The 27880-nt window shown below is 42.5% G+C and overlaps 1 protein-coding gene across 2 annotated transcripts; it reads right to left on the reverse strand.

The window, feature by feature from the left end:
• Nucleotides 1-18272: 18272 nt before the first annotated feature.
• On the reverse strand, nucleotides 18273-27560 carry LOC139215172 (CMP-N-acetylneuraminate-beta-galactosamide-alpha-2,3-sialyltransferase 1-like). Of its 2 annotated transcripts, XM_070846048.1 has the most exons (7): nucleotides 27393-27560; nucleotides 26429-26724; nucleotides 25114-25310; nucleotides 24701-24868; nucleotides 24220-24256; nucleotides 22645-22764; nucleotides 18273-19187 (listed from the first exon to the last, which is right to left on the reverse strand). In XM_070846048.1, exons 2-7 carry the CDS (start codon nucleotides 26675-26677, stop codon nucleotides 19020-19022), a joined length of 939 nt encoding a protein of 312 aa, XP_070702149.1. In that variant the 5' UTR covers nucleotides 26678-26724; nucleotides 27393-27560; the 3' UTR covers nucleotides 18273-19019. The 2 variants fall into 2 exon arrangements, with proteins under 2 accessions (XP_070702149.1, XP_070702148.1); XM_070846047.1 differs by lacking the exon at nucleotides 27393-27560 and having other exon boundaries at nucleotides 26429-26833.
• Nucleotides 27561-27880: the final 320 nt, after the last annotated feature.

The raw sequence follows: 27880 nt of genomic DNA on the forward strand, positions 1-27880 counted from the left end.
ATAGAACACACCGATGGAAGTGACACACAGCAGGTAAATGAGCGTTCTGGTTTTGCCCAATCTGTGAAGCATCTCGGCAGGGTGACGTTCTTGTATGAAGACCAGAGGCGCAGTTGTATCTGTGGATACGTGATGGAAAACACAGGTGAGACACCGACGTCACGAATAAACCTGCTGCAAAAGTGATTCAGTTCAGTACAGTAGTAGTGGAGCTAAAACCTCAGGCTGGTGGTTGTAATTCAAATAAATATAGCATAGACAGTATGATATATAAACGGATGTGCTTTGAGGACAGCGTTAGAGCGGAGGGCACAAAAGGATGAAAATGGCTGCTCACACTGATATCTAGACTGTGCAGCCTCACATGCCAACCAGTGAAAGAACATTATGGGAAGACAGCAAAAAGAAAGGAGGACCGCATGCCACTTGTTAGCGTGATGTTTGTTAATGGACAATAAAAGAGTAACGTACCATTAAAATCAATAAGAAAGATTATTCATTCCTGTACTTGAAGCAGCATGACAAGCATGCGGTGTTAGATCGTTTTATTGTTCTGTGGACAATCTCGTGCCTCATGAACAATCTAACTAGAGCTTATAAAAAAGACCAGAGTGAGACAAGAGGGAGGATATGGGATATTAAAGCCATGAGAATTTAGCTTTACTCAATTGACATTATAAAGAAAGCCAAGGGTTTCTTTTTTACCTTCAGCAGTTTCTGCTATCAAGATCATAATTCCAAAGTTTAGTTGCACCTCATGTCTTAACTACCAACAGTGTGTTAGACAACAGCATGGAAATAACTGAATAATTAGCATTGAGTGTCTACTGGATTGTGTATCAGGACATAATCATTTGTGCCTTCAAGCAATTTAAACACTGCACTGTCACTGTATTAGAATTCAAGGCTCATATATATATATAATTTATTTTTTTTTTTGTTTCTCTTACCTTACACGAGAAGAATCAGAAAGCATGTGGATGAGGCAAGAAAAAAAACAACCCTTAGTGTTGAAAAACCTGTGAGACAGAATGACATGAACAGCAGCCAACAGCGGAGGAGGGTTGGAGGTTTGGCATCTGTAGTAATGCGGTTCAGACATCTGCTACCTCTTGATGATTTGTTTTCCAACTAGAGTAAAGTCTGATTCTACTCAGTCCTCAGCAACCTGCAGCCGCTGCACCAAGCTAACATGGAGCAGTCTCTCCACTAAATGCAAGGTGGAGCTATTCTGCTGTCAAACAAAAATAAAGCGGATGAATTTACATATGGTCCCAGTGACGTGGCAAAGAACCGAGGTTCTAAGCCACTAGGCCAGATTTGTAGTTATCTTAACAGTGCGCAATGGATTTGAAAACACTTTGGCTAATAGATCAAACTTCAAGTCAGAAAAGTGATCAGGAAAATTACTTTCAGCAGTCAGACTCAAACAGTCTTTCAGGAGACAGAGTTCAGAGCAGCGACCAGACCTTTAATGCCGGCGTATTAAAGGGAGAACAGTCTATCTGCACAATACATTCAATTCAATTCAATTCAATTTTATTTGTATAGCCCAATATCACAACAGAGTGTCTCACAGTGCTTTACAAAGTTCACTGAAATAAACAAGTGTAAGCGAACAAACAATCTAATAAAGAGTCCAGCAGTCGATGAGGCCAGTGGATCAGTCCGATGGATCAGTCCGAGGCATCACCTGCCCTTTATGACCCTCCTTCTTCGGGAAGGAAAAACTCAAAAAACCCAGTGGGAAAAGAGAAACCTCCGGGAGCACCACAGTGAAGGAGAGATCCAGCTCCCAAGGACGGACAGGCTGGAGCCTTGGACAGACGCACATCCATTGGCTGGTGGAGAACCACATCAGCGGGGCCAGGACCAGGATCCATAGGAACCAGGGAACCACATCAGCAGAACCAGGACCAGGATCCACAGGAACCAGAGAACCACATCAGCGGGACCGGGACCAGGACCCACAGGAACCAGAGAACCACATCAGCAGGGCCAGGACCAGGATCCACAGGATCCACAGGAACCTGAGAGATGAGAAAGCACAGAAACGCTCCGGGGAAGATAGCAAGTTAGAGGCAGACATTTGACTGACATGAGACATAACGATGGAGAGGAAGAGGAGGAGAGAGAATAGAGGAGCTCAGTGCACCATAGGAGTCCCCCGGCAGTCTGAACCTATAGCAGCATAACTAGGGGCTGGTCTAAGGCCTGATCCAGCCCTTAAATATATGCTTTGTCAAAAAGGAAGGTTTTTAGTCTACTCTTAAATGTATAGAGGGTGTCTGCCCCCCGAACCCAAACTGGAAGGAGATTCCACAGTAGAGGAGCCTGATAGCTGAAAGCTCTGCCTCCTGAACTACTTTTGGAGACTTTGGGAACCACCAGTAGACCTGCATTCTGGGAGCGCAGTGCTCTAGTGGGGTAGTACGGTACTATAAGATCTTTAAGATATGATGGGGCCTGACCCTTAAGAGCCTTGTAGGTGAGGAGAAGGATTTTAAACTCTATTCTAGATTTTACTGGAAGCCAATGAAGAGAAGCCAGTACAGGAGAAATGTGGTCTCTTCTTTTAGTTCTCGTCAGAACACGAGCAGCAGCGTTCTGGACCAACTGGAGAGTCTTTAAGGACTTATTGGGGCAGCCTGATAGTAAGGAGTTACAATAGTCCAACCTAGAAGTGACAAATGCATGGACTAATTTTTCTGCATCATCAGTGGATATGATGGGCCTGATTTTGGCAATATTACGTAGATGGAAAAAGGCAGTTCTAGAAATCTGTTTAATGTGGGAGTTAAAGGACAAATCCTGATCAAATAAGACTCCCAGATTCCTCACAGTGGAGCTGGAGGCCAGATTAATGCCGTCCAGAGCAGTTAAGGTAGTGGAAAAGCTGTCTCTGATGTGTCTGGGGCCGAGCAAAATAACTTCAGTTTTATCTGAATTTAGCAGCAGAAAGTTGCTGTTCATCCAGGACTTTATGTCCTTAAGGCAGATTTGAAGTTTAGCCAACTGATTGGGTTCATCTGGCTTTATTGATAAATATAATTGTGTATCATCTGCATAACAGTGGAAATGAATGGAGTGCTTCCTGATAATATTACCCAGAGGAAGCATATATAAGATAAAGAGTATTGGTCCAAGCACTGAGCCTTGTGGAACTCCATGTCTAACCTTAGTGTGGACAGAGGATTCGTTATTAATATGTACAAACTGAAATCGATCTAATAAATAGGACTTAAACCAGCTTAATGCAGTTCCTTTTATACCAATGAACTGTTCTAGTCTCTGTAACAGGATGTGATGGTCGATGGTGTCGAAAGCAGCACTCAGGTCTAACAAGACCAGGACAGAGAGAAGTCCTCTGTCTGATGCCATAAGGAGGTCGTTTGTAACCTTCACCAGTGCTGTCTCTGTGCTGTGGTTCGCTCTAAAACCTGACTGAAAATCCTCAAATAGACTATTACAGTTTAAAAAATTACACAGCTGATTAGCTACAACTTTCTCCAGGATCTTGGAGAGAAAGGGAAGGTTGGATATAGGTCTATAGTTAGCTAACACACCTGAATCAAGAGTAGGCTTTTTCAGGAGAGGTTTAATTACTGCTACTTTAAAGGACTGCGGTACATAGCCTGTTAGTAGAGACTGATTTGTCATATCCAGTAAGGACGTGTTAATTAGGGGCAGGACCTCTTTAAGGAGTCCAGTAGGAATGGGGTCTAGGAGACATGTTGACAGTCTAGATGAGGAGATTATTGAGGTCAATTCAGCAAGATCAATTGGAGAAAAACAGTCCAAGTACACATCAGGTCTAACAGCTGTTTCTATGGTTCCTAGGTTTGAGGTTGGACCAGACCCTGTTAAGGGCAGGAGGTGCTGAATTTTGTCCCTAATAGTTAGGATTTTATCATTAAAGAAGCTCATGAAGTCGTTACTGCTGAGCTCTAAAGGAACACAAGGATCAATAGAGTTCTGGCTCCTTGTCAGCCTGGCTATTGTGCTAAAAAGGAATCTAGGGTTGCTTTTATTTTCTTCTATTAATGAGGAGTAGTAGGCGGCTCTGGCATTACAGAGGGCCTTTCTATAGGTTTTAAGACTATCTTGCCAGATTAAACGGGATTCTTCCACTTTGGTGGCCCGCCATGTCCTTTCTAGCCTTCGTGAGTGTTGCTTAAGCTCACGTGTCTGGGAGTTATACCAGGGAGCTTGTCTCTTTTCTTTAATTCTCTTCTTTTTTAGAGGGGCAATAGAGTCTAGTGCCATTCGCAGTGAACCTGCAGCACTATCGACCAGATAATCAATTTGGGAGGGGCTAAGATTAGCATGGGGGTCATCCACAGCACAGGGACACACTGGCTGAAATACTGAAGGAATCACCTCCTTAAATTTGGCAACAGCACTATCAGATAAGGATCTAGTGAGGACCTCTCTGTCATATAGAGCATAGTCCTGTAGCAAGAAATCAAATGTTATCAGGTAATGGTCTGATAAAATAGAGTTATGTGGAAAGACTGTTAACTGTTCAGTTTCAACACCATAAGCCAAAACAAGGTCAAGAGTGTGGTTAAAACAGTGAGTTGGTTCATTTACACTCTGGGAGAAGCCAATTGAGTCCAGTAGTGAGACAAAGGCAGTGCTAAGACTATCATTATCATTATCCACATGAATATTAAAGTCACCTACTATAATCACTTTGTCCACACTAAGGACTAAGTCTGATAAAAACTCTGAAAACTCATACAGTCAGAGAGTTCTGAGCTCTCACATACAATACATCAGCTTATATTCTCATGAGGCTCCACCTGGTTTCCTTTAACATAGTTGTATTATAATCATTGGTCAGGTGTCGGAAGTGTAACATTACACCATTATGTTTCTTGACCAGATGGGACTTGGGTGATGTGTCCTTGATTTGGGATTGCAGGGACTTTCCAGCCACCTGCACTGGCACTGGCATGCTTTCTTTTATTATTATGTCATGTTGTATAATTATTACACACTTTCCAGCCACCTGCACTTTAGTGTGGACATGTTCCCTTTTATGTGTCACTTTTCAGCCACCTGTACTCTAGTGTGGACATGCATGTCCCTTTTTTTATATGCTATGTTGTATAAATTTTACACCAATATTTCTCTGACCTACCTTGTTCTTATTTTTTATTCTAAACTCTCTCCTCATTTTACACCCTTAGTTCTTAACTTCCTTTTGTTGCCTTTTTTAAAAATCATAGTGTTTACTGTAAGCGCACTTGTTTTAACATATATGTGATACAGTGAGGGTCAAGGAGTGAGGGATACACACAGTTTTACTTCAGTCCAGTGATGAGTACATGTAAAGTCATAGTGAGGAGTATATATATATATATTCAAACCATGGTGAAGAATATAAGTCATAGTCAGACTAATTACTAAAACTTCAATCAACATAACACCCTTCAGCATATATGTAGCTGTTCTAATGTTTACTCCATTATTTCAATAGTTCCAGTGTTTAAATCAATATGGCAGCGTGCAAACTTCATTTCTTTTAGCGCAACACTTGTCTTTTTTACACTACACCAGTATTATGTAAAAAAAGAAAAGGAACTTTTCAGACTCAGAGTTTTGCGCTGCACAGAGTCACAGAATGCTGAGGGGGAAACGTGTTGTGAAGTTTGATGTCGGTAATCCCTAAATTCCATGGTACTGCCCCAACGCGTTTGGTGGAATTTGGGGATGAGGGCACAATTGCCAGGGATTAAAACTGGCAACCTTCAAGTTTGTCTGTGTGTTTGTGAATCAGATTGTTAGATGTCATGCTTATTATATCCAAAAGCAATCCTTTTTTTCTCAAAATTGACCACTAACATTTTGAATTTACTGATGTTTAATCACTCTGTTGTACGACCAAATAACTTTGTTTTCTCCTTGTAAATTATTTGAATGGTATTTCAACAACTGATTTTTTTAAACACAGTTCTGTACTCAGTGAATATCATAGACCTCTTTGGCTACTTCTTTGTCTCAGTATGCAGATGTTTTGTGATTGTTTTGGTGATTTGGACATTGATTTGGGATGACCCTCTGAATCTGATAACAATATGCCTGCAATAAGGACATGTAACTCTTTTTGCTGGACTTATCCATTATATGTGTGTTTTGAAAAGCCTTTGTAGCATTTTAATTGTTGTTTTGTTACTTCAAATATGTACAATATAGTGTGTGTATACAAAATATGTCATCCAAATGGAATTGAATTTAATGTTATTGTATTGTTTCTTTTAAGGTGCATAGAAAATCATTGGCAGAAATCTTTGGAACAGGTATGTATCTCAATTCATATACCATGCATTGCATGTGGTGTCTTGCAACACAAGGTTTTCACTGGAGAAAAACAGAAAATACTAATTAACTAAACAGTATTTACATTTAATGTAAATTCTATTAACTCACTGACCAAACATGCGATTCAAGTAATAGTAAAGTGAATTGCTTATGCATTAAATGAATAAGACCTGTTTTTATTACCTCAGGATTTGGCTTATGGGATGGCTGTGTAAGATCTGCAAATCTTCATCAACTACGAAGGGGAATCTTCTAAAGCATTACAGACTACAGCACGCAACATTTGGTCGCGGACAACTCCAGCCATGTCTGTATGGCAGTTGCCCATGCACATTTAAAACACAGAGTGCCCTTCGCACACATTTATCCAGATATCATACAGCTGAAGAAAGTTCAAGGCCTGGAAGCTGCACTATTTTTAAGTGTTTAGCTTGCAATGCTTCCTGTCCTAATGAGAAGGACTATTTTCAGCATATTGGAAATCATCTAAAGAGCCACGAAACTGTTTTTTGTGTATTTGAAGGATGCGACTTCCGGACAAATATATATAACACATTTCTAAAACACAAAAGTAGAAGACACAACTCCTATTCTTTAAGTGATTTTAAGCAAAGCGTGCTTGATAGTCATCATAATCAGACTGTTAGTCATTCTGATGTACTAGAGACTAATTATATTGAGGGCACTAATTTAGATTGTGATCCCGAAGATGCATCAGACATAGTGGTTCAAAGAATTGGCGTACTTTTGCTGAGGCTAGAAAGTGTCTATAATGCCTCTGTGAGATGCATTGATGCCCTGGTGGAAGACCTTCAGTTTATTTCATCATCAGCATCTGTTGCTGTAGTTAGAAGCATACTTAGTTCAACACTGAACTCTCACAAATGCATTGTTGATCAGGCCATCATAACTGACTTGGCTGAACAATTGTGCAAATTCCATCCTATCAGCACGTCACTAGGGGCAGGTGGTTCATTTGGTTCAGCTTTTTTGAGAAGGAGATACTTCAAGGAGCATTTCCAATGTGTTTATCCAGTCGAATATTTTCTTGATTCTCAGAAGAACAAGAGTTTTCAGTACGTGCCAATTCTCAAGACTTTGCAGGAAGTCTTGAACAACAAAGATTTTGCAGAGAGCATTTTGTCCACACACTCAAACAGAACTGAACATTTCAAGTCAGTTTTTGATGGTACATTTTTCAAGCAGAATAACTTCTTTGCTGAAGAAGAAACAAAACTCTGTATAATCCTTTATGTTGATGACTTTGAGGTGTGTAACCCACTAGGAAGTTCAAGAAAAAAACACAAAATAACGTCATTATATTTGCTTTTGGCAAATGTTCCATCCGAGTTACAATCTGCATTAACATCAATACACCTAGCTTTACTTTGCAAAGCTGTTGATGTTAAACAGTTCGGATACAAAGCAGTTTTGGAACCACTTTTAAAAGACCTTGCTACTCTTGAACAGGAAGGGTTTTTTGTTTCCAGTGTGGGGAAAAATATTAAAGGGTCTGTACTTTGTGTTGTAGCGGATAATCTTGGTGCACATTCAATTAGTGGACTAGTTGAAAGTTTCACTGGACCATACTTTTGTAGATTTTGTCTCGGACATTCTTCAGAGTACCAGGCACACGAAGTACGGACTGGAGTGTTTCCACCTCGGACAAAGGAGGACTATATTTTGCATGTGCAAACTGTGAGTGAAAATCCAAATTTACTGCATTTCTTTAGAGTAAAGCGGTCATGTCCGTTGAGTGATAGATTGAAACACTTTCACTTTGTCTCAGGGTACCCCCCAGATGTATTACATGACCTCTTTGAAGGCATTGTCCCAAGAGAGCTAGCATTACGTATTCAGATTTTCACCAAGAAAAAGTACTTTAGTTTGACTTTACTCAATCACTTAATCTTACAATTTCCTTACAAGGGCTCGGACAAAGTCAACCGCCCTCAAGCAATCCCTCAAAACTACACTGTTCGCAAAACAATAGGGAGAAATGCTCATGAAAACTGGGCCCTAATACGATTGTTGCCACTCATTGTTGGTTCTCAGGTACCAGAGGGTGATTCTGCATGGCAGCTTCTTCTGGCTTTAAAAGACATAGTTGAATTGGTGGTTGCACCTGTTCACACAGATGAAAGTATTGCGTACCTTGACTTCAAAATATCTTAACATCGTGATAGATTTTTTTAAGTATTTCCAGAAGAGAAACTGACACCCAAACACCATTTTTTGGTCATTGGTGATTAAAAACTATGGGCCTCTGGTTGGTGTGTGGACAATGCGCTTCGAAGCAAAACACAAATTCTTTAAGCAAGTTGTGAGGCACACTAACAATTTCAGAAATGTGTTGTTGACCCTTTCTACAAGACATCAGATGATGATGTCATACCACATGCATACAGATGTGGGAAAACCAGCCTTGTGTGTCACAAATGTATCCATAATGCCTTTAGATGTGCTGCATCCTGACATACAGAAAGCTGTAAATGAAAAATCGCCACTTCTTTCTAGTGTGCAGTTAGCCAATACTATCGCCTATCATGGTACAAAGTATACTGTTGGGATGATCTTGTCCCATGGCTCTTCTGGTGGACTTCCTGACTTTGCTGAGATTGTTCAGATAGCCATTTTGGACAACTGTGCACATTTTATTGTAAAGTTACTTGCTGCTTGGTATGAAGAACATCTAAGATCTTTTCAACTGGAGGACACTGGCAAAATTACTCTTTTGGAGCAGCTTAAAATCAGTGATGTGTACCCCTTGGCTGTGTACAGTGTGTCAGGAAAACGCCTGGTTACACTGAAACGTCACATCTGTTGTGCATTTTAGGTAATTGAAAGACATGTTAAAATTATGTTAAAATTTGCATTTCTCTGTGTTTGTGCTGGTGCTTGTTTTTTTTTCAACAATATTTTAGGTAGTTTAGCAATTTAACTACATAATCACAAATTCATAATCACTGTTATTGTGTTAAAAAAATAAATCTGCATTTTTACACACTTAATAATATACACATACATAAATGAATGCATTCCATTTAAAAAAGTTAAAAATCAGATGTGAATATGGGACATTAAGTTTGACAAATATTTAATGTCAGTGATTGAAAATAACCAAAATTTCTGATTATATTTCAAAATAATCTAATTACCGTATAATTTAAAGACAAAAAAATACAAATTCATGAACAAATGTGATAATCTTTAAAATGACAATGTAATTAAGTTATGTAGTGATTTAGTGTGTCAATGTATTCATTGACTATTAACCACAAATGTGTAATTGCTGTGGTGCCATATTGCAGTATCTTCATTTTCTGATGTCTTTTTATAAGCTTTTTGGTTGTGATGGTATGCTTATCTGTTTGCATTCTTGCCAGGATGGCAGCGATGGAGGCGAAGCTCCGGGTGATAATTGAGTTGAGAAGTTGGTTCTTCCATCTGGAATACCAGCCACTGTTGAGGAGCTGCAAACTGTTGTAAAAGAGACTTTTGAGATATCAGGAGATTTCAGTATTCAGTATTTGGACTCTGAATTTGAAGACTACTTTACTCTCAACTGAACTGACCAAATTAAACACAAAGACACCATTAAGGTTGTTCACGCTCCTCTGATTGTCCTCAACTTGCATCCAGGTGACGAAAGCTTTGCCAGTTCCTCCAGTCAACGTTCAACTGACTGGGACTCTGTATCTCATGCGCAGTCAACTTCTTCGACTGCCGAGTCATCTGCTGGATCGTCTACTTCCCAGGATACTATAATTCTTTCAACACAAAGTACCATAGAACGATGTCAGCCATGGCCGAAGCAGTTTCCTATTCCACAGTTTGCATATGAAACCGAGATGTGCCTTGAAAGAGCCACTGAAGACTACAAGAAGAATGGAAAACTTCTAAGTACCGCAAAGGTCAAGACAGACATACTTGAGAAGTTGGCTGAAGCGATATATACATATACAGCCTATCCATCAAGTGCACAGATAAGTGAGGTAGCTGAAGCCCTTGTCAAGAAATATCCTTGTCTTAAGGAACCCGGCTCCTTTTCTGGTTTCTATGGCTGGCAACAAAGCCTCAAATATAAGATGGCAAATTATCGGACAAGACTCAGAGGTTTTGGTGTTCCTGAAGTGATATGCAATGCATTAAAACACAAGAAACCAGCTGACCAGAAGTCTGCAAAGTGTGTGAAGAAACCCAGAAAAGCAGAGATAAACTACCTCCCTCCTTACCCAGCTGGAGAGAATGAAGAAAGTCAGGAACAAGAGAGGATTCAGTTGCTCACTGAAATAAGCAAACGGGACAACAATAAATTGATAAAAGAAAAAATGGCCAAAACGTTTGCACTCAGAAGACAGGAAATCATCAACCGATCAAACGAAATCACCCAGCATAGGGGACATCAAAGCCAGATGGCCTGCTCTATTTGAGGCATCTCATGTGAGTTGCAAGGGTATCCTGACATGTTTCAAGTTACTTTAAAAAAAAAAAATCACTGCTAGTCATCCACTATCAAAATTATGTAATCATGATTACATTTCGAAGTCACTTTATAATTATTGCTATAAAAATTCTAACAATTCTTTCTCATGATCCCTTAATGTACATTTCTAAACAGCTATGTAGCAGACAGCATAGTGTCTGCTATGAAAAATGTTAAACTCAATGTACACATGTAGTGTGTGTTGCTTTAATGCTATTTTCATTGTGCCTTTCAGCTCCAGGATGAGTTTCACAGGATCACAATGGTGCACCATGAATCAAAATTCATGTCCAAGCTGGATGAATACACTCCAACACTTCTGGCCCTTTTCCAGTCCAAAGGTGGAATTATGGGGCTTAGGTTGCAGGGTATCCTACTCAAGGTATTTTTTCAATCATTTTTCAATTAATATTTTATTTCAGGAATTTCTTTTATTAACCTGCTTCAATGTCATACTCCTAACAGCTCTTCAGCATTTTCTAATTGGTAAGTATGAAATTGTTAAAGACCTTCCCGAATGTATTGTATGCTCTCAGTTGGTGGCTGGGTAATTTTGGGCACCTGGTAGGCATTTCAGCTTTTTTTGCAAATTGTTTTCAAATTGAATTTGGTTCACTCCATGTTAATGCACTGTTTGCAACTCCTGTGTAAAGTGAAAGCCACTAAATATCCAGTTTCAAGATGCTACAGATAAGATCATGCTAGATATGAGCCAGCATTTTCTGTGAAATGTATATGATAGAATGAAAACATTTCATTGGTTTGTGACTATGTGACTATATTTTTTTAATGTCATTTCAGTCTCCAAGCAATCCTGGCATCACTGTGACCAGAGATGTTGTCATTCGTTGCTTGATGGTGTACCTTGGGGAATCTACAGATCCATCCATCCATCCATCCATTTTCAACCGCTTATCCGGGGTTGGGTCGCGGGGGCAGCAGTTTTAGCAGAGATGCCCAAACTTCCCGGGCCCCAGACACCTCCTCCAGCTCATCCGGTGGAACCCCGAGGCGTTCCCAAGCCAGCCGAGAGACGTAGTCCCTCCAGCGTGTCCTGGGTCTTCCCCGGGGCCTCCTTCCGGTGGGACATGCCCGGAGGCATCCAGGAGGCATCCGAAACAGATGCCCGAGCCACCTCAGCTGGCTCCTCTCGATGTGGAGGAGCAGCGAGGGTGAGCAACTCCTCACCCTATCTCTAAGGGTGAGTCCGGCCACCCTGCGGAGGAAACTCATTTCGGCCGCTTGTATCCGAGATCTCGTTCTTTCGGTCATGACCCAAAGTTCATGACCATAGGTGAGGGTAGGAACGTAGATCGACCGGTAAATCGAGAGCTTTGCCTTTTGGCTCAGCTCCCTCTTCACCACGACGGACCGATACAGCGACCGCATTACTGCAGACGCTGCCCCGATCCGCCTGTCGATCTCAAGCTCCATCCTTCCCCCACTCGTGAACAAGACCCCGAGATACTTGAACTCCTCCACTTGAGGCAAGGACTCTCCACCGACCCGTAGATGGCAAACCACCGTTTTTCCGGTCGAGAACCATGGCCTTGGACTTGGAGGTGCTGATTCTCATCCCAGCCGTTTCGCACTCGGCTGCAAACTGCAAACTGCAAACTGCAAACCTCCAGTGTGCACTGAGGTCTCGGCCCGACGAAGCCAACATGACAACATCATCCGCAAAAAGCAGAGATGCTATCATGCGGTCCCCAAACCGGACCCCCTCCGGCCCCTGGCTGCGCCTAGAAATTCTGTCCATAAAAATAATGAACAGAACCGGTGACAAAAGGCAGCCCTGCTGGAGTCCAACATGCACCGGGAACAGGTCTGACTTACTGCCGGCAATGCGAACCAGACTCCTACTCCGGTCGTACAGGGACCGGACAGCCCTTAGCAAAGGGCCCCGGACCCCATACTCCCGAAGCACCCCCCACAAGATGCCACGAGGGACACGGTCGAATGCCTTCTCCAAGTCCACAAAGCACATGTGGACAGGTTGGGCAAACTCCCATGAACCCTCGAGCACCCGATGGAGAGTATGGAGTTGGTCCAGTGTTCTGCGACCGGGACGGAACCCGCATTGTTCCTCCTGAATTCCCGCATTGTTCCTCCTGAATTCCTCCAAAGACAAGTTGGACTGTGGGGAAGCGAAGGAGGTTCGACTATCGGCCGTATCCTCCTCTCCAGTACCCTGGAATAAACCTTCCCGGGGAGGCTGAGGAGTGTGATCCCCCTGTAACAGGGTCAATTATACAGCAATGTGTACATATATTATAGATTTGTTATTGTTTAATTACACAAAATCTGTGTTACATTAAGTTTATTTTATTTATATTCATTTTAGTTAACACCTGACAGGTTGGCCTCCGAGTCGGTCTGTGGAACTATTGTGCAACAGTATTAGTTGGTACCCCTACGTTCTGGTTGTAATGTGACACAGCCCGGAAGACAAGGGTTCCGGCATTTTTTACCTCGTGCTTTTTTTGTTTTTGGTCTCCGTGGGAGAGGGGCATGTATCTGAAAAGACTGACCGGAGGATTTTGTATATGTTGCTGTTGTCAGGAGCTGCAAATAAAGCAGATACAGCTTTCAAAAGTTATCGGCGCCCGAGTCTCTGTCTCACACACAACGCAGAGTCAGACACCACCGGTTACACCCCTATAGTTGGAACACATCCTCCGGTCCCCCTTCTTAAAAAGAGGGACCACCACCCCGGTCTGCCATTCCAGAGGCACTGTCCCCGACCGCCAGGCGATGTTACAGAGACGTGTCAACCAAGACAGTCCCTGTACATCCAGAGACTTGAGGTATTCAGGGCGGATCTCGTCCACCCCTGGTGCCCTGCCACCGAGGAGCTTTCTGACCACTTCGACGACTTCGGCTTGGGTGATGAACGAGTCCACTTCTGAATCCCCAGCCTCTGCCTCCTCAATGGAAGACCTGGCGGTGGGATTGAGGAGATCCTCGAAGTATTCCTTCCACCGCCCGACGACATCCCCAGTCGAGGTCAACAGCTCCCCACCCTCACTGTAAACAGTGTTGGTGGGGTACTGCTTCCCCCTCCTGAGGCGCCGGACGGTTTGCCAGAATTTCCTCGAGGCCGACCGGTAGTCCTCCTCCATGGCCTCCCCAAACTCCTCCCAGGCCCGAGTTTTGGCCTCCACAACTGCCCGGGCTGCAGCACGCTTGGCCTGCCGGTACCTGTCAGCTGCCTCAGGAGTTCCACGAGCCAACAAGGCCTGGTAGGACTCCTTCTTCAGCTTGACGGCATCCCTTACTTCCAGTGTCCACCACCGGGTTCGGGGATTGCCGCCACGACAGGCACCAGAGACCTTACAGCCACAGCTCCGAGCGGCCGCGCCGACAATGGAGGTGGAGAACATGGTCCACTCGGACTCAATATCTCCAGCCTCCCCCGGGATCTGTGAGAAGCTCTCCCGGAGGTGGGAGTTGAGGTCGCCAGACGTTCCCAACAGACCCTCACGATACGCTTGGGCCTGCCGAGTCTCTCCGGCTTCCTCCCCTGCCAGCGGATCCAACTCACCACCAGGTGGTGATCAGTTGACAGCTCAGTCCCTCTCTTCACCCGAGTGTCCAGAACACACGGACGGAGGTCAGATGACACGACAACGAAGTCGATCATCGACCTCCGGCCTAGGACGTCCTGGTGCCACGTGCACCGATGGACGCCCTTGTGTTCGAACATGGTGTTCGTTATGGACAGTCTGTGACCAGCACAGAAGTCCAACAACAGAACACCACTCGGGTTCAGATCGGGGAGGCCGTTCCTCCCAATCACGCCCCTCCAGGTCTCACTGTCGCTGCCCACGTGGGCGTTGAAGTCCCCCAGTAGAACAATGGAGTCCCCAGTCGGCGCACCATCCAGCACCCCTCCCAGGGACTCCAAGAAGGCCAGGTACTCTGCACTGCTGTTCGGCCCATATGCCGAAACCACAGTGAGAGACCTGTCCCCGACCCGAAGGCGCAGGGACGCGACCCTCTCGTTCACCGGGGTAAACTCCAACACATGGCGGCTGAGCTGTGGGGCTATAAGCAAGCCCACACCAGCCCGCCGCCGCACACCGCAGGCAAGAGTCCAGCCCCTCTCGAGGAGCTGGGTTCCAGAGCCCAAGCTGTGAGTGGAGGTGAGCCCGACTATATCTAGCCGGTACCTCTCAGCCTCCCGCACAAGCTCCGGCTCCTTCCCCCCCAGCGAGGTGACATGTAGGTGTCCCTACAGCCAGAGGCTGTCTCCGAGGCCCAGGTCGTCGGGGCACTCCGCCTCGACCGCCACCCGTGCCACATAGCACCCGACCCCTACGACTCCCTCTGCGGGTGGTGGGCCCACAGGAGGTCGGACCCATGTCGTCCATTCGGGCTGGGCCTGGCCGGGCCCCGTCCCGTGGGCAAAGGCCCAGCCACCAGGCGCTCGCATGCGAGCCCCAACCCTGGGCCTGGCTCCAGGGGGGGGCCCCGGCTGCGCCATACCGGGCGACGTCACGGTCCTTGTTCTTCTTCTGTTCATTGGGGTTTTTGAACTGCTCTTAGTCTGGCCCGTCACCTAGGACCTGTTTGCCTTGGGAGACCCTACCAGCGGCATAAAGCCCCAGACAACATAGCTCCTAAGGATCATACGAGCACTCAAACTCCCCCACCACGATAAGGTGGCAGCTCAAGGGGAGAATCTACAGATCGACTCTTGAAAGAGTATGATGTAAGCTGATTATTCAGTTGCACTCTAAATGATTCAACCCTATTACAAATTAGGTTTATTGGCAAAATTAACAAACTTTCTTGATGTATTTCCCTTTCCAGGGAAATACATCACTAATCATCACAGAAGCCGACTGAGGCTTGTAGAACGACAGTACTTTGTTAATTATTGTATTTGGTGGGAATCTGGAAATGTTCGATTATGATCTTCCCCTTTGGAACGCATCCTGAATTACACAATGTTCTGGTTTTTTTAGGACACTGAAGGGGACAGTGTTTCGCAGGACCTTGCTGTACAACAGATGAAAATCTACCAAATCCAGACGCAAACATCAGAGGGTCCAGATGTGGGTATCGTGGTAGAAGGCGTCAAAGTTCTGACTGCTCTGGGTAATTTTCCAAGGGCTTGCTCCATGCTTGTTGGGCTGGCATATGCACTGGATCTTGCCTATCCAAAGGAGGTCAGGTACACACTGGAAGTTTTTCAAAAGCTCTTCCTTGAGCTGGACTGTTTAAGGCTGTCCCCAAAAGTGAACACCCTGAAGACTAAGCTACTGGCTTAAGAGCAAATTGTTTAAGACTGAAGTTAAGGCACTAGTTTCAGTGCTCCTGTCATGTTTTTGACCTTGGCATAGATACATGCAGTGTGCACATGAAAGGTGCATTTTTTTTTTTTTTTAATAATGTTCACATGATATTGTCCACTGTAAAGAGTACTTTAAATATTGTAAAGGCTTTGTTAAATCCTCTTAACAGTGGTCCAGTTAGTTCAGTAAACTAAATGTTTTAAGTAAGAGGGTATTGGGTGTTTTTTTGCTGTCCCCACAAGTGAACAGTTTGAAGAGTGAGGTATTGGCTCAAAATCAAACTTGAGGTAAAGCACAAGTTTCAGTGCTCCAGTAATGTTTTTGGCATAGATACATGCAGTGTGCACACCAAAGGTGCTATTAAAAATGTTCACATGATATTGTTTACTCTAAAGAGTACTGTAAAGTGATGTTGAGTGAGTTAAAATGAGTTTTGTTAAATTCTAACAGTGGTCCAGTTTGGTAGTTTAGTGAACAACTACATTTTTGACCCAAGAGGCTTGATGTTTTTGATAATGGCACAGGTTGCAACCCGCGTGAACAGCAGGGGTATCCCTGCTGTCATTTGAAGAATTTAAATAGTGAATAATGTTGTTGTTCATTAGTCCAAAATTAGTAAGAACTCAAGTGGTGGCTTTTACCTTTTTCCCGACTTTAAGCTGTACTTTTGATTTCTCTTTTAAAATATTCAGAAGTCAAATTGGCTCTGAAAATTTTAGCCAGCACATGTAGTGATTACACTTTGCAGTCTCAAAATGTTTTTTTTAATGAATTCCCCCAGAAACACTAGATATTGTATCACACACACAAATCTGTGCTTTTAATGCCCACAGATGATAAAGGTCAATAGATTGGCATATATTTTTGGTAAATTTTTACTAAACCCTTTAAAATATACATGGCACTATTTTTGCACTATAGTCCTAGTTCTGTCAGGTACAGAATATTTGAACAATTTAAACTAGTACACAAAAACCTTTTATTCTAATCAAACAAATACATTGCCAGTGTGTCCCTGCTGTACACAATTCATAGCTGTTATGTCTGTTGCATTAATGTATTGTGGCATTTGACATTTAAATAAATGTTTAAACAGTATTCGTCTGTCTGGTAATCTGTTTACCAATCTTAAGTAAAATGTTGTACTAAAATGACTTAACATTGGGTAGATATAACTTAAAAAAGTGATGGCAACAAAGTGACACGTAATTCTATTGAATAGATTTGAAGAGCGTTAAAGCCAAATGTAACTTGAATCAAATCTTACCGAATTAAAATCTACTCAATTATATTGCGTGTCACTTTGTTGCCATAGTTTTATTAAGTAACCTTGGGTCAGATTTTTTAGGGTGCATACGTCATTACTTGAGACTTCATTCCGCCAAAGGGCCTCATGAATTTGTGTTTCTTTTTACTTTTTTTTTAGTTTAAGAGTAACGTTCTTCCTTCTCAGAGCAGTTCTCATGAGCGTTGTAGATCAGAACAAAACAGAGCAGAGGAGGAGAGTAGTGCAGACCACACATCAACCCCAACGGGTGACTGTGGGCAGTAAAGAGGAACAGAACAGAGCAGAAAAGCAGAACCACAGAAAAGCGAAGCAGAGAATAGTAGGACTAGAGCCACAGAACAGGGCTTCAAATGTTTGTAATTATTCATTGAGATATTTCCCACTTGATGCCCCTCTCCCACCCCCACCTTTTCTCTTTGTCTCCCCCTTCCAGTCGGCACCCAGACCTCTGTGACCCCCCAGCCTCCCCGCTGACCCGCTGTGACCTGGTGAGTACTCACTGTAGCATCCCTCCACCCTGTCTTTAAATCCTCACCACCCCCTTCATTTTCCGCCTCTGAGGACCAAAGTCAGTGAACACTGATGAGTGCAATAGTTCTAGCAGAGATAAGAGCAGTGTATGTGTGTGTGTGTGTGTGTGTGGGTTTGATTATCGTAAGTATGGGGAAAACGTTGAGAGCAGGTTTGGCAGAGACAATATCACAGTATCTATATCTATAACATCTATAATTTTTCAGTCTCAAATGAGGAAGTGATTTTTGTTTCATCTTCTTACTTGCTGCCGAGAGTCTACAGTGCTACTGTTATTAATAATGTGACCAGCACTCTCCTTATATTTCCAACTTTCACCCCGACCAACTACATGCACAAATAAATAAACATCGTTTTTATAAAACACTTTACATACAAACTGAGGAGTCACAACTTTAGTTTGCCAGCACTTGTGTTTTCTATAACAGGTGGTGACCAAACCGGTCATGTCAGAAGCATCTCAGAGCCAAACCTGGGCGTTTTTTTCACTGGGTGCTTTTGTACTGACAGACAACAGGAACAACAAGAACTGGATTCCTCTGACGGCAAAGGTGCCCTTAATGGGAACAATAACAAGGTTATTACACTGGCACACCTAACTGGAACGCAGCCACGCCTGGGAATAACCTGCCTTTCTTGGTCGCTGAATCTGCCTCTTCGCTCTTAAGCCTTGTTTAAAAGGCAAAAATGTCAAAAACAATCCTTCAGTTTGTGTGTTTACTGTGTGCTTCAAGTCCATTTGCTTTACACTGGCAGAGCTGACGATGCTTTTTTGCTTGCTTTACCAGAATGTAAATACTGTGTTGGGCATGGATATGGCCTGGTCAAATCTGTAAACACAATGGATGGTCTGCCACTGTACTTTCCATGTGTCAGACTGTGGAGCACATGTAGTGATGGACAAAAACATCTGCTACAGCAGGAGTTTATTCTCTGCGGTCCAAATCTGAAGTTCACAACATGACTCACTAAAAAGTAACAATCCTCAATAAATAACTATAAAAATGACTAATAACAGGCCAAATCCGCTTTTTTTCCCCCATTGCCCGCATAAGACTCAAAGAGAACAAAAACAGAGAAGCAAAGATTACAATCCTTTGAAAAACGTGATTTTCTGGTTCTCGTGCAGCTTCACAATAAGGTCGTATTCATGCGTTCCAGCGTGAGGTCCAGTTCTCAGGTTTTTGTTTTTGAGGACTTCAAAGTAATGGTTCCAGTTTCCATCTCTGTCTGCTCCAAACCCAAAAACATTGACCTGGGAAAGCAAAACTTCACGTCATTAATCTCATCTGTATTGAATAAATGCACCATAACATTTTTCAGTTTTTTTCCTAATTTCTACATATACTTCTGCATATTCTAAGTTACATTTCTTTGTGTCGTTTAGTGTTATATTTCTGCGCCGTATAGCATGATTTGCCTTTTGAACTTTTTGTTGTCAGGACAGAATTTTTTATTTCTAGTGAGCAATTGTCTGGACACGTTCCAGTGAAGGCTGGGTGGTGTTCGAATTATCTGTGGTAAACAATGAACAGCTGGGGCACAGCAGAGCTCCACTGTCCGCTTACTAACTGCACCGAGGTGACGTTTCGAGCTCCACTGCTCCTCATCAGACTAAAGTTTAGCTGTATAATAATTTATCCACCGACTTCGAATATGGATTCTCTCATTGAATTCTCTGACTTTCAGTCAATGTTCTGCTTGCATTTGTTAGGACCATTATAATTGGTGGCTTCAACATTCATATTGACAACATTTGTAATTTTTACTACAGATGATTTTTTTTTTTTTATATATTTCCAAATCTTTCCACCTCGTGCAGAGCGTCTCTGGCCCCACACATACCCGCAGGCATCGGCTTAGTTTTTACTCTGGACATGTCTCTTCATTCCCTTAATAAGATTGTATTAATAAGATGTATTACCTTTGATGCATCCTTACTCCCCACTATAATGACCAATCTACTCTGGCATCTTTAATGAGCAGCTACCAGCTACTCCTCTGATCTGGCAAACTGCCCTCCTTACTTTACTAATATTAACGACTGTGTAGGGTAATGATCTTTCTGAAGCGTCACCTAAGGAAACCTTGTTGCGACTTTTACTTCCACTAGATAGTTAGGTTCTCACAAACGTCCCTCCACCAGATCTTGTAATAGCGCTCCCACAAAAAAATTCTCTCTGTGATTGGCCGTCAAACATGACACAAAAAACATCGATTATTCATGAGGCTGCCGTTCTGCACTGCACACCAGTCTGGCTGGGCGTGTGTTGGCGATCAGTTTATTGTTCTATTTCACACAAATATCAAATCTACAGCTGAGAATCTTGATAACTGGTATATGGCTTTTGCAGTCCTGTTTCCTAGAAGTTATGTTTATATACAGCTGATTTACAACAGCAAATACGTACTGAAGGAAATGTAATGCCAGTTATGTTTTCTAATAACATAATGTGGAGATGTTGGTAATTAACCTATTTTGATACTTAACTTAGTAGTAAAATGTTTGCTAACAACATATTTCACTGGTTCCCTGTACTTTGCCTAACCTTAAACAAAGTACGGTGGCCGGGAGGTGCAAAACAATTTTACAATACGAGAAACACTTTTACAAAGCTGGAGACAAATTTACATTTTAGAAAACATTTTTACAAATCAGAAAACAAAATTACATTGCCATAACACATTTACAAGTCCTGAGACAAATTTACATTTGAGAAAACAAATTTACAAGACGTGAAACACTTTTACAAACGCCGAGACAAATTTACAAGTAACTTTTTCAACCGGAAAGGGAATGTACCGCGTTAATCGGCTCATATGTTCGCCACAAAACGGGCAAAAGACCGCTTGACTGCCGTCCATCGTGGGTCGCCATGAACTCCTTATCATTTCCGGTTCTACTCGACAGTTGGTACATTCCCTTTCCGGTTGAAAAAGTTACTTGTAAATTTGTTTCGGCCGCAAGTAACTTTTTCAACCGGAAAGGGAATGTACCCACGATGGACGGCAGTCAAGCGGTCTTTTGCCCGTTTTGTGGCGAACATATAAGCCGATTAACTCGGTACATTCCCTTTCCGGTTGAAAAAGTTACTTGTAAATTTGTTTTGGCCACTTGTAAAAGTGTTTCGTCACTTGTAAATTTGTCTCGGTGTTTGTAAGTGTTTCACGTCTTGTAAATTTGTTTTCTCAAATGTAAATTTGTCTCCAGCTTTGTAAAAGTGTTTCTTGTATTGTAAATTTGTTTTGCACCTCCCGGCCACCGTAACAAAGGTCTTTGGTTACATAAACTCAACCACAGGCCTGAGTGTGGACGTGGACTCTGGACAGGCCTGCACTTTGTACACCTGTCATCATCATTTCTAGGAGTGGACTTTTGATCGTGATGTTACGGAGCTCGTCCACTCCTGCTTTCTTCAGCTGAAAATTCTCACAAAAATCAGATGTATCTCATCTTCCACTGATTTTGAACTATTAGCCGACTCTCATTTTCTCCCATCTAAATTATTGTAATTCTCTCCACATGTGTCTCAGGTCTAGACTGTTCATAGCCAGCTGTTGGACTACTTACTAGCGGCTGGTCCCACAGTGCTCCCGTTCTTACATCCCTCCACTGACTCCCTGTAAAATTCAGAAACTTCAAGATCCTGTTGGTTACGTATAAGCCTCTGCCTGACCCTGTCCCCAGTTACATTTCTGATCTCCTCATTCTACCTCTCGACCACTCCGATCCTCAACTCTCACCTTTTCATTCATTCCTCGCTCCAACTGCAAAACAAAAGGTGATCGCATCTTTGCTGTTTAAGCCCCAAACCTCTGCAGTCATCTTCCTCAGTCTATCAGAACGGTTGCATCCGCTTCTAAAAACCTTATTGCACTTATTCATTTGTGTGAAAGCACTTTGTAAATGAATTTTAAAAAGTCCTACATAAATAAAGCTTTAATTACATACGTGCTAAAGTGATAATGCAGGATGCCATAGATGTATATATAAATATATACCTGATACAGTTCGGATGTGTGTGTATACTCCTATTTTTACAATGATCTGTTTACATTTTATCTGACAGGCAGCCTCCTGCCAGCATGTGAACAATGACTGTTCTGTCTCAGAAGCAACAGCAGAAACAGCAAAGGTGTTAGATTATGGGAAAAGGCACCTGTTGGATGTTTGGACGTACTTAATGTCTGATTGTAACACTCTGGACTGTGCCATGCCATCCTGTACATGAGAGCAATCTTCTCCCTACCTTAACCCAGTAGTTTTAATTCCATAAACTTAACCAAACTTTGCCTTTGCTGGTGCATCATCATGTCTTGGTGCGTAAAGATCTCATTGAGAGCAATTTTATGTGGACGAATAACTAAAAACAAATACATCCACAGAGCTTTTAGGAAGGTGCAGAATAATCCCTTTTTCTAAATGAACTAATATTAAGAATGTAAATGAATCATTTTGAATATTTTGACTGGTCCAACATGAATGTTCGGTTTATCTGTGTGTGACCAAGGTTTTAAAAAAAACACATTTGATCGGTTGACGTCTGCACAGGATGTTTTATTTTGAAAATTGCCTGTGTCTCACTTCCTACCTTTGTACTGCTTGATGCTTTGACATCTAATAGCTGAATGTTATCGATAGCACCTTTAATGCCGCCAACAGTCAGAGGAATAGCATGAAAGTGTCGGCAGAATGTGCAACATAAACCTACCTCATCACAAATCTGCAAGCTGAGAGCCAAAGTCAGAAAGCCAGTGGATGGATACTTTCCCTTCTTTCCCAGCCAGATTTCATGAACATATTTCATGAAAGCTGGATTGAGGATCATAACCTGTCATGAATCAGAGTTATATTCATAAACTATTTCTTTCTGCAGTGAATGCATGATACAATACAATGTATTACTGGATGGCTTGTCAGATATCTTTAGTTACACTGAAAATTATTCAACCCCAAGTGCAAATTAGCTGTACTGGCAAAACCTACAAACTTTCAGCTGTGTTCGACGACCGACTCAGACATGAACAATATAGATAGCTCAGCACATCTAATGTTGCAGGTGGTTTCTCCAAATTCATGCATACAAAATGCCACTTTTAATGACTACTGCAGTCTCATAGTTAGATTCCTGAGGAACACTGTCAGAACCTGCTGTCTGGCCGTGCATCATGTTTGCAGCAGGTCATAACAGCTAAAGGGTGCTCTACTAAGAACTAAAGATGCTCGTCAAGGAGGGGTTGAATCAGTTTGAGACTGCAGTAGTCATTAAAAGTGTCATATTGTGATACATTTGGAGAAACCACCTGCAATATTAGTTGTGTTGAGCTATTTCAGTTGTTCTTGTTTGAGCTGTTCATTGATCACAGCTGGAAGTTTGTACATTTTGCAAATACACCTAGTTTGCAGTGGGGGTTGGTTGAATCATTTTGAGTGCTCCTGTACACACACACATATATATATATATATACACTCACCGGCCACTTTATTGGGTACACCTGTTCAACTGCTCATTAATGCAAATATCTAATCAGCCAATCACATGGCAGCAACTCAATGCATTTAGATTAGATAAGATTAGAGAAGCCTTTATTTATCCCACAGTGGGGAAATTCACTTAGACATGTAGACGTGGTCAAGACGACCTGCTGAAGTTCAACCTGAGCATCAGAATGGGTAAGAAAGGTGGTTTAAGTGACTTTGAACGTGGCATGGTTGTTGGTGCCAGACGGGCTGGTCTGAGTATTTCAGAAACTGCTGATCTACTGGGATTTTCCCAAACAACCATCTCTAGGGTTTACAGAGGATGGTTCTAAAAAGAGAAAATATCCAGTGAGCGGCAGTTCTCTGGGCAAAAATGCCTTGTTGATGCCAGAGGTCAGAGGAGAACGGCCAGACTGGTTCGAGCTGATAGGAAGGCAACAGTAACTCAAATAACCACTCGTTACAACCAAAGTATGCAGAAGAGCTTCTCTGAACACACAACACGTCGAACCTTGAAGCAGATGGGCTACAGCAGCAGAAGACCACTCCTGTCAGCTAACAGGAGATTCACATCATGGATGTGCAGCCAACAAATCTGCAGCAACTGAGTGATGCCATCATGTCAATATGGACCAAAATCTGTGAGGAATGTTTCCAGCACCTTGTTGAATCTATGCCACGAAGAATTAAGGCAGTTCTGAAGGCAAAAGGGGGTCCAACCCGGTACTAGCAAGGTGTATCTAATGAAATGGCCGGTGAGCGTATATATATCAGTATATCATGCCAAATCATTTAAAATACTCACCAAATCCTTGTTAGCTCTGGTGTTTGCATTTGCAAAACTGTTGGAAGAAACATTAATGAACTCATTACCAAGTATCATTGGAACATGGAAAATTTGAAACATCATTTTGTTCATTCATACATTGTAAAACCTGTAAGGCTGGTTAATAAGTGACACAGTCTGTGGACATTGTTCCCAAGGCTATAAATCTCTGTGTTTCTGTAGAGATATGGGTGTGCTCTCAAATGACTCATTTGCGGATGTTAACCGAGCATCTTGTTGGAAGCCCTTTCAGTCAGGGCACAAATTAGTATTTTAGCATCTTTTGGCTGTTTTGGTTTTAGCGAACTATTCCACCATAAGCCTCCTCACAAAATGGACATCTCACACAAAGAAATCCTTTCACTGCTATTGTATTTGTCTACCTAGGTTTTTCATTACAGATTTGTATACAGATATATATATATAGATAAAGATTCCAGCTTTGTTTTTAGACACCTACCTTGGATTGAAGGATCTGAGGAGCCACAGGAAGTCATACATCTTGAATGGAAACAGCACAAGGTGTGTGTTGTTGCTCAGATTAGTAGCACTCTCTGGATACATTACATGATGAGTTGTTCTGGTCCCAACATCTGCTTCATAACCTTTAACGCGGCCACGGTTCATTCTAAAAGATGCAGGGGGATTTATATTCAATATGCTTAACGGACAATCATGTGGTGATTGAAGGCCACATTACTTGGAAATCCTGAATAAAGATGTTGTGCGTGGCAGACGATAGATTTTTGTGAACCTACGTAGGAAAAACTTGTTGTTTCAAAATGTTATTTCTAAAGGTGGTAGTACAGCTTGTATTTTTAGTGAGGATAAAGGCAAAACAATCAGAGATTTCATTGATGTCTGATGATTTACCTTATTACGACATCATGGAAATCTATCAGAGGTCCATAATGTGAGCCCTTCAAATTACCAGAGTTGCCCACCACAGCACAAGTCCTGCAGCGGTCAGGGCTCCGTTCTACCACATCTGGAATGGGTGGGAAAATCTGAAACAGGTTGTTCACCGTTTCCTTGTAGAAAGTGAAGTTGCGTTTCTCCGACTGTAAGCGCTGACATGAACAACAGAGAAAAAAACTTTATAGTTAAATCCCATACCAGCTACACATGCCAGAGTCCCGTCCAAGCTTCATCAAATCACACCCTGTTTTTTGACGCCGGTCATGATCTGCATTTTTTCCAGCTTCATTTACATTCTGTAATTGTCTCTATTGTGCAGGATATGATGTGACCAAACACCACGGGAGCCGCCGAATCAACCAGGACTGAAATCTTAAGGATTCTAACTCAAACCTGCAAAGACTCATCTTTATTTTTTTGCCCACTCATTTACACATCCTGCAGTTACGCTGCAACAGTATCATTCATTGGAGGTCGTGTTTCTGGACCCCTGGTGAATTTATGTTGCCTTTGAGTCCCCTTCCACCCAGACACCCTGACAGCTTCTGATCTGGCATCATGGCATGACATGGCATCAGTCTGATCAGTGCCAAGGGCAGGACTTTTTACTTTGCTCCTAAAACCATGGAAAAACCAGTGTGCTGACATGGCTATGCATCTGTGTCAACTTAGAATGACGTTAGATTCAGGCAGATAACGTTGGGAAAATCAACCCCCCCCTCCCTATGCAAATTGGTTAGAGGTTTCGAGTGAAGACAATGTCAGACTGAAAATGTAAATGTAGTGGGAGATGACAAATCTGTCTGATACCATGCCAGAATGTACGATCGGACCAATATTCACGCCCGTTTTAACTCCATTTGTTGGTCGCTACCAACTCCTCGGAGGGATTTCTGGCTCTTCAGCCGCTAAATGCTCCACTAAGTTCAGCAGCTACTTGCTAACTGTGTCTGTCTGCTGTCTGGTGCTGAGCAGGTAGTGCACTCTTAAGACCCTCTCGCTATGTTCCTCTGTAAATCCAAGGGCAGCTGCAGATTCAAGTGGTTAAAAAATAACTGTACTATACTATGTTTTTGTACTGCTGCTTTATACCCCTATGCATCAAAAAGCTGTTTTGTTTCCTGCTGCCACCAAACAGGTTCTTCTTGTGGTAAGAACAGCCCAGACACTTCCTCATTTAGAAAGAGACCTGAAGTAGTTGCAGGTTTTACTGTTCAAACAACTAACAACTATGAAACTCAAGCAGAATTAGTTTCGTATAAAGATTTACCTTCCACCAATTGAAAATGTCCTCTGAGGTTGCATATTTTCTTGACAAAAAGGGTGGAGGGGATGCATTGATAAGCTCCCTAAACCACGGATCACCCTCTGTTAAACATTTGCGACAGGCACAAGGTCTTGACTCCTGAGGGTTGAGGTAATATAAAGAGAACTTCCATGAAGATCTAGAGAACACACCGATGGCAGTGACACACAGCAGGTAAATGAGCGTTCTGGTTTTGCCCAATCTGTGAAGCATCTCGGCAGGGTGACGTTCTTGTATGAAGACCAGAGGCGCAGTTGTATCTGTGGATACGTGATGAAAAGCACAGGTGAGACACCGAATAACAGTCAACAACGTCATGAATAAACCTGCTGCAAAAGTGATTCAGTTCAGTACAGTAGTAGTGGAGCTAAAACCTCAGGCTGGTGGTTGTAATTCAAATAAATATAGCATAGACAGTATGATATATAAACGGATGTGCTTTGAGGACAGCGTAAGAGCGGAGGGCACAAAAGGATGAAAATGGCTGCTATTCATTCCTGTACTTGAAGCAGCATGACAAGCATGCGGTGTTAGATCGTTTTATTGTTCTGTGGACAATCTCGTGCCTCATGAACAATCTAACTAGAGCTTATAAAAAAGACCAGAGTGAGACAAGAGGGAGGATATGGGATATTAAAGCCATGAGAATTTAGCTTTACTCAATTGACATTATAAAGAAAGCCAAGGGTTTCTTTTTTACCTTCAGATCATAATTCCAAAGTTTAGTTGCACCTCATGTCTTAACTACTAACAGTGTGTTAACAGCAAAGTGTTGAGCTCGACAACAGCATGGAAATAACTGAATAATTAGCATTGAGTGTCTACTGGATTGTGTATCAGGACATAATCATTTGTGCCTTCAAGCAATTTAAACACTGCACTGTCACTGTATTAGAATTCAAGGTAATTATTTTGTTGTTTCTCTTACCTTACACGAGAAGAATCAGAAAGCATGTGGGTGAGGCAAGAAAAAAAAAAACCTTACTGTTGAAAAACCTGTGAGACAGAATGACATGAACAGCAGCCAACAGCGGAGAGAGAACTGCCCCATGGGAGGAGGGTTGGAGGTTTGGCATCTGTAGTAATGCGGCCACGCCAAGGCCGAGGCCGCTCCCCAGTCGTTCCCTTGTGTTGCCCCCTCCTCTCGCTCCATCCCCACCAAGTGCAACTGAAACAAACCTTGTCTGAATTTTTACATTTACATTACGTTTCGTGATGCTGCAGAAACATTCACAACAAATTACTTATGTCTTGCAGTTTTGAGTTTACTTTTGACATGACTTTTTTCTCACCAAATACACTGTATTCATTTGGGGCATATTAGCCACAAATGTATCCTTTATATATATCAATTATCGTGTCACACATGTCATATACTATATATTATATACTCATATTTATTAATGTGTCTTTCTT

This window comes from Pempheris klunzingeri, chromosome 16 (assembly GCF_042242105.1).
Source record: "Pempheris klunzingeri isolate RE-2024b chromosome 16, fPemKlu1.hap1, whole genome shotgun sequence".
NCBI classification, from domain to species: Eukaryota; Metazoa; Chordata; class Actinopteri; order Acropomatiformes; family Pempheridae; genus Pempheris; species Pempheris klunzingeri.

Excerpts from the sequence above, each read along its gene's own strand:
- LOC139215172 (XM_070846047.1), bottom strand. The coding sequence starts at position 26,782 with ATGACGTTGTTGACTGTTATTCGGTGTCTCACCTGTGCTTTTCATCAC. Across the intron at positions 24,869-25,113 it reads TTCCATGATGTCGTAATAAG|AATGAACCGTGGCCGCGTTA; the intron begins GTAAATCATCAG and ends TGCATCTTTTAG. Across the intron at positions 19,188-22,644 it reads GCTTGCAGATTTGTGATGAG|GTCAATGTTTTTGGGTTTGG; the intron begins GTAGGTTTATGT and ends TTGCTTTCCCAG.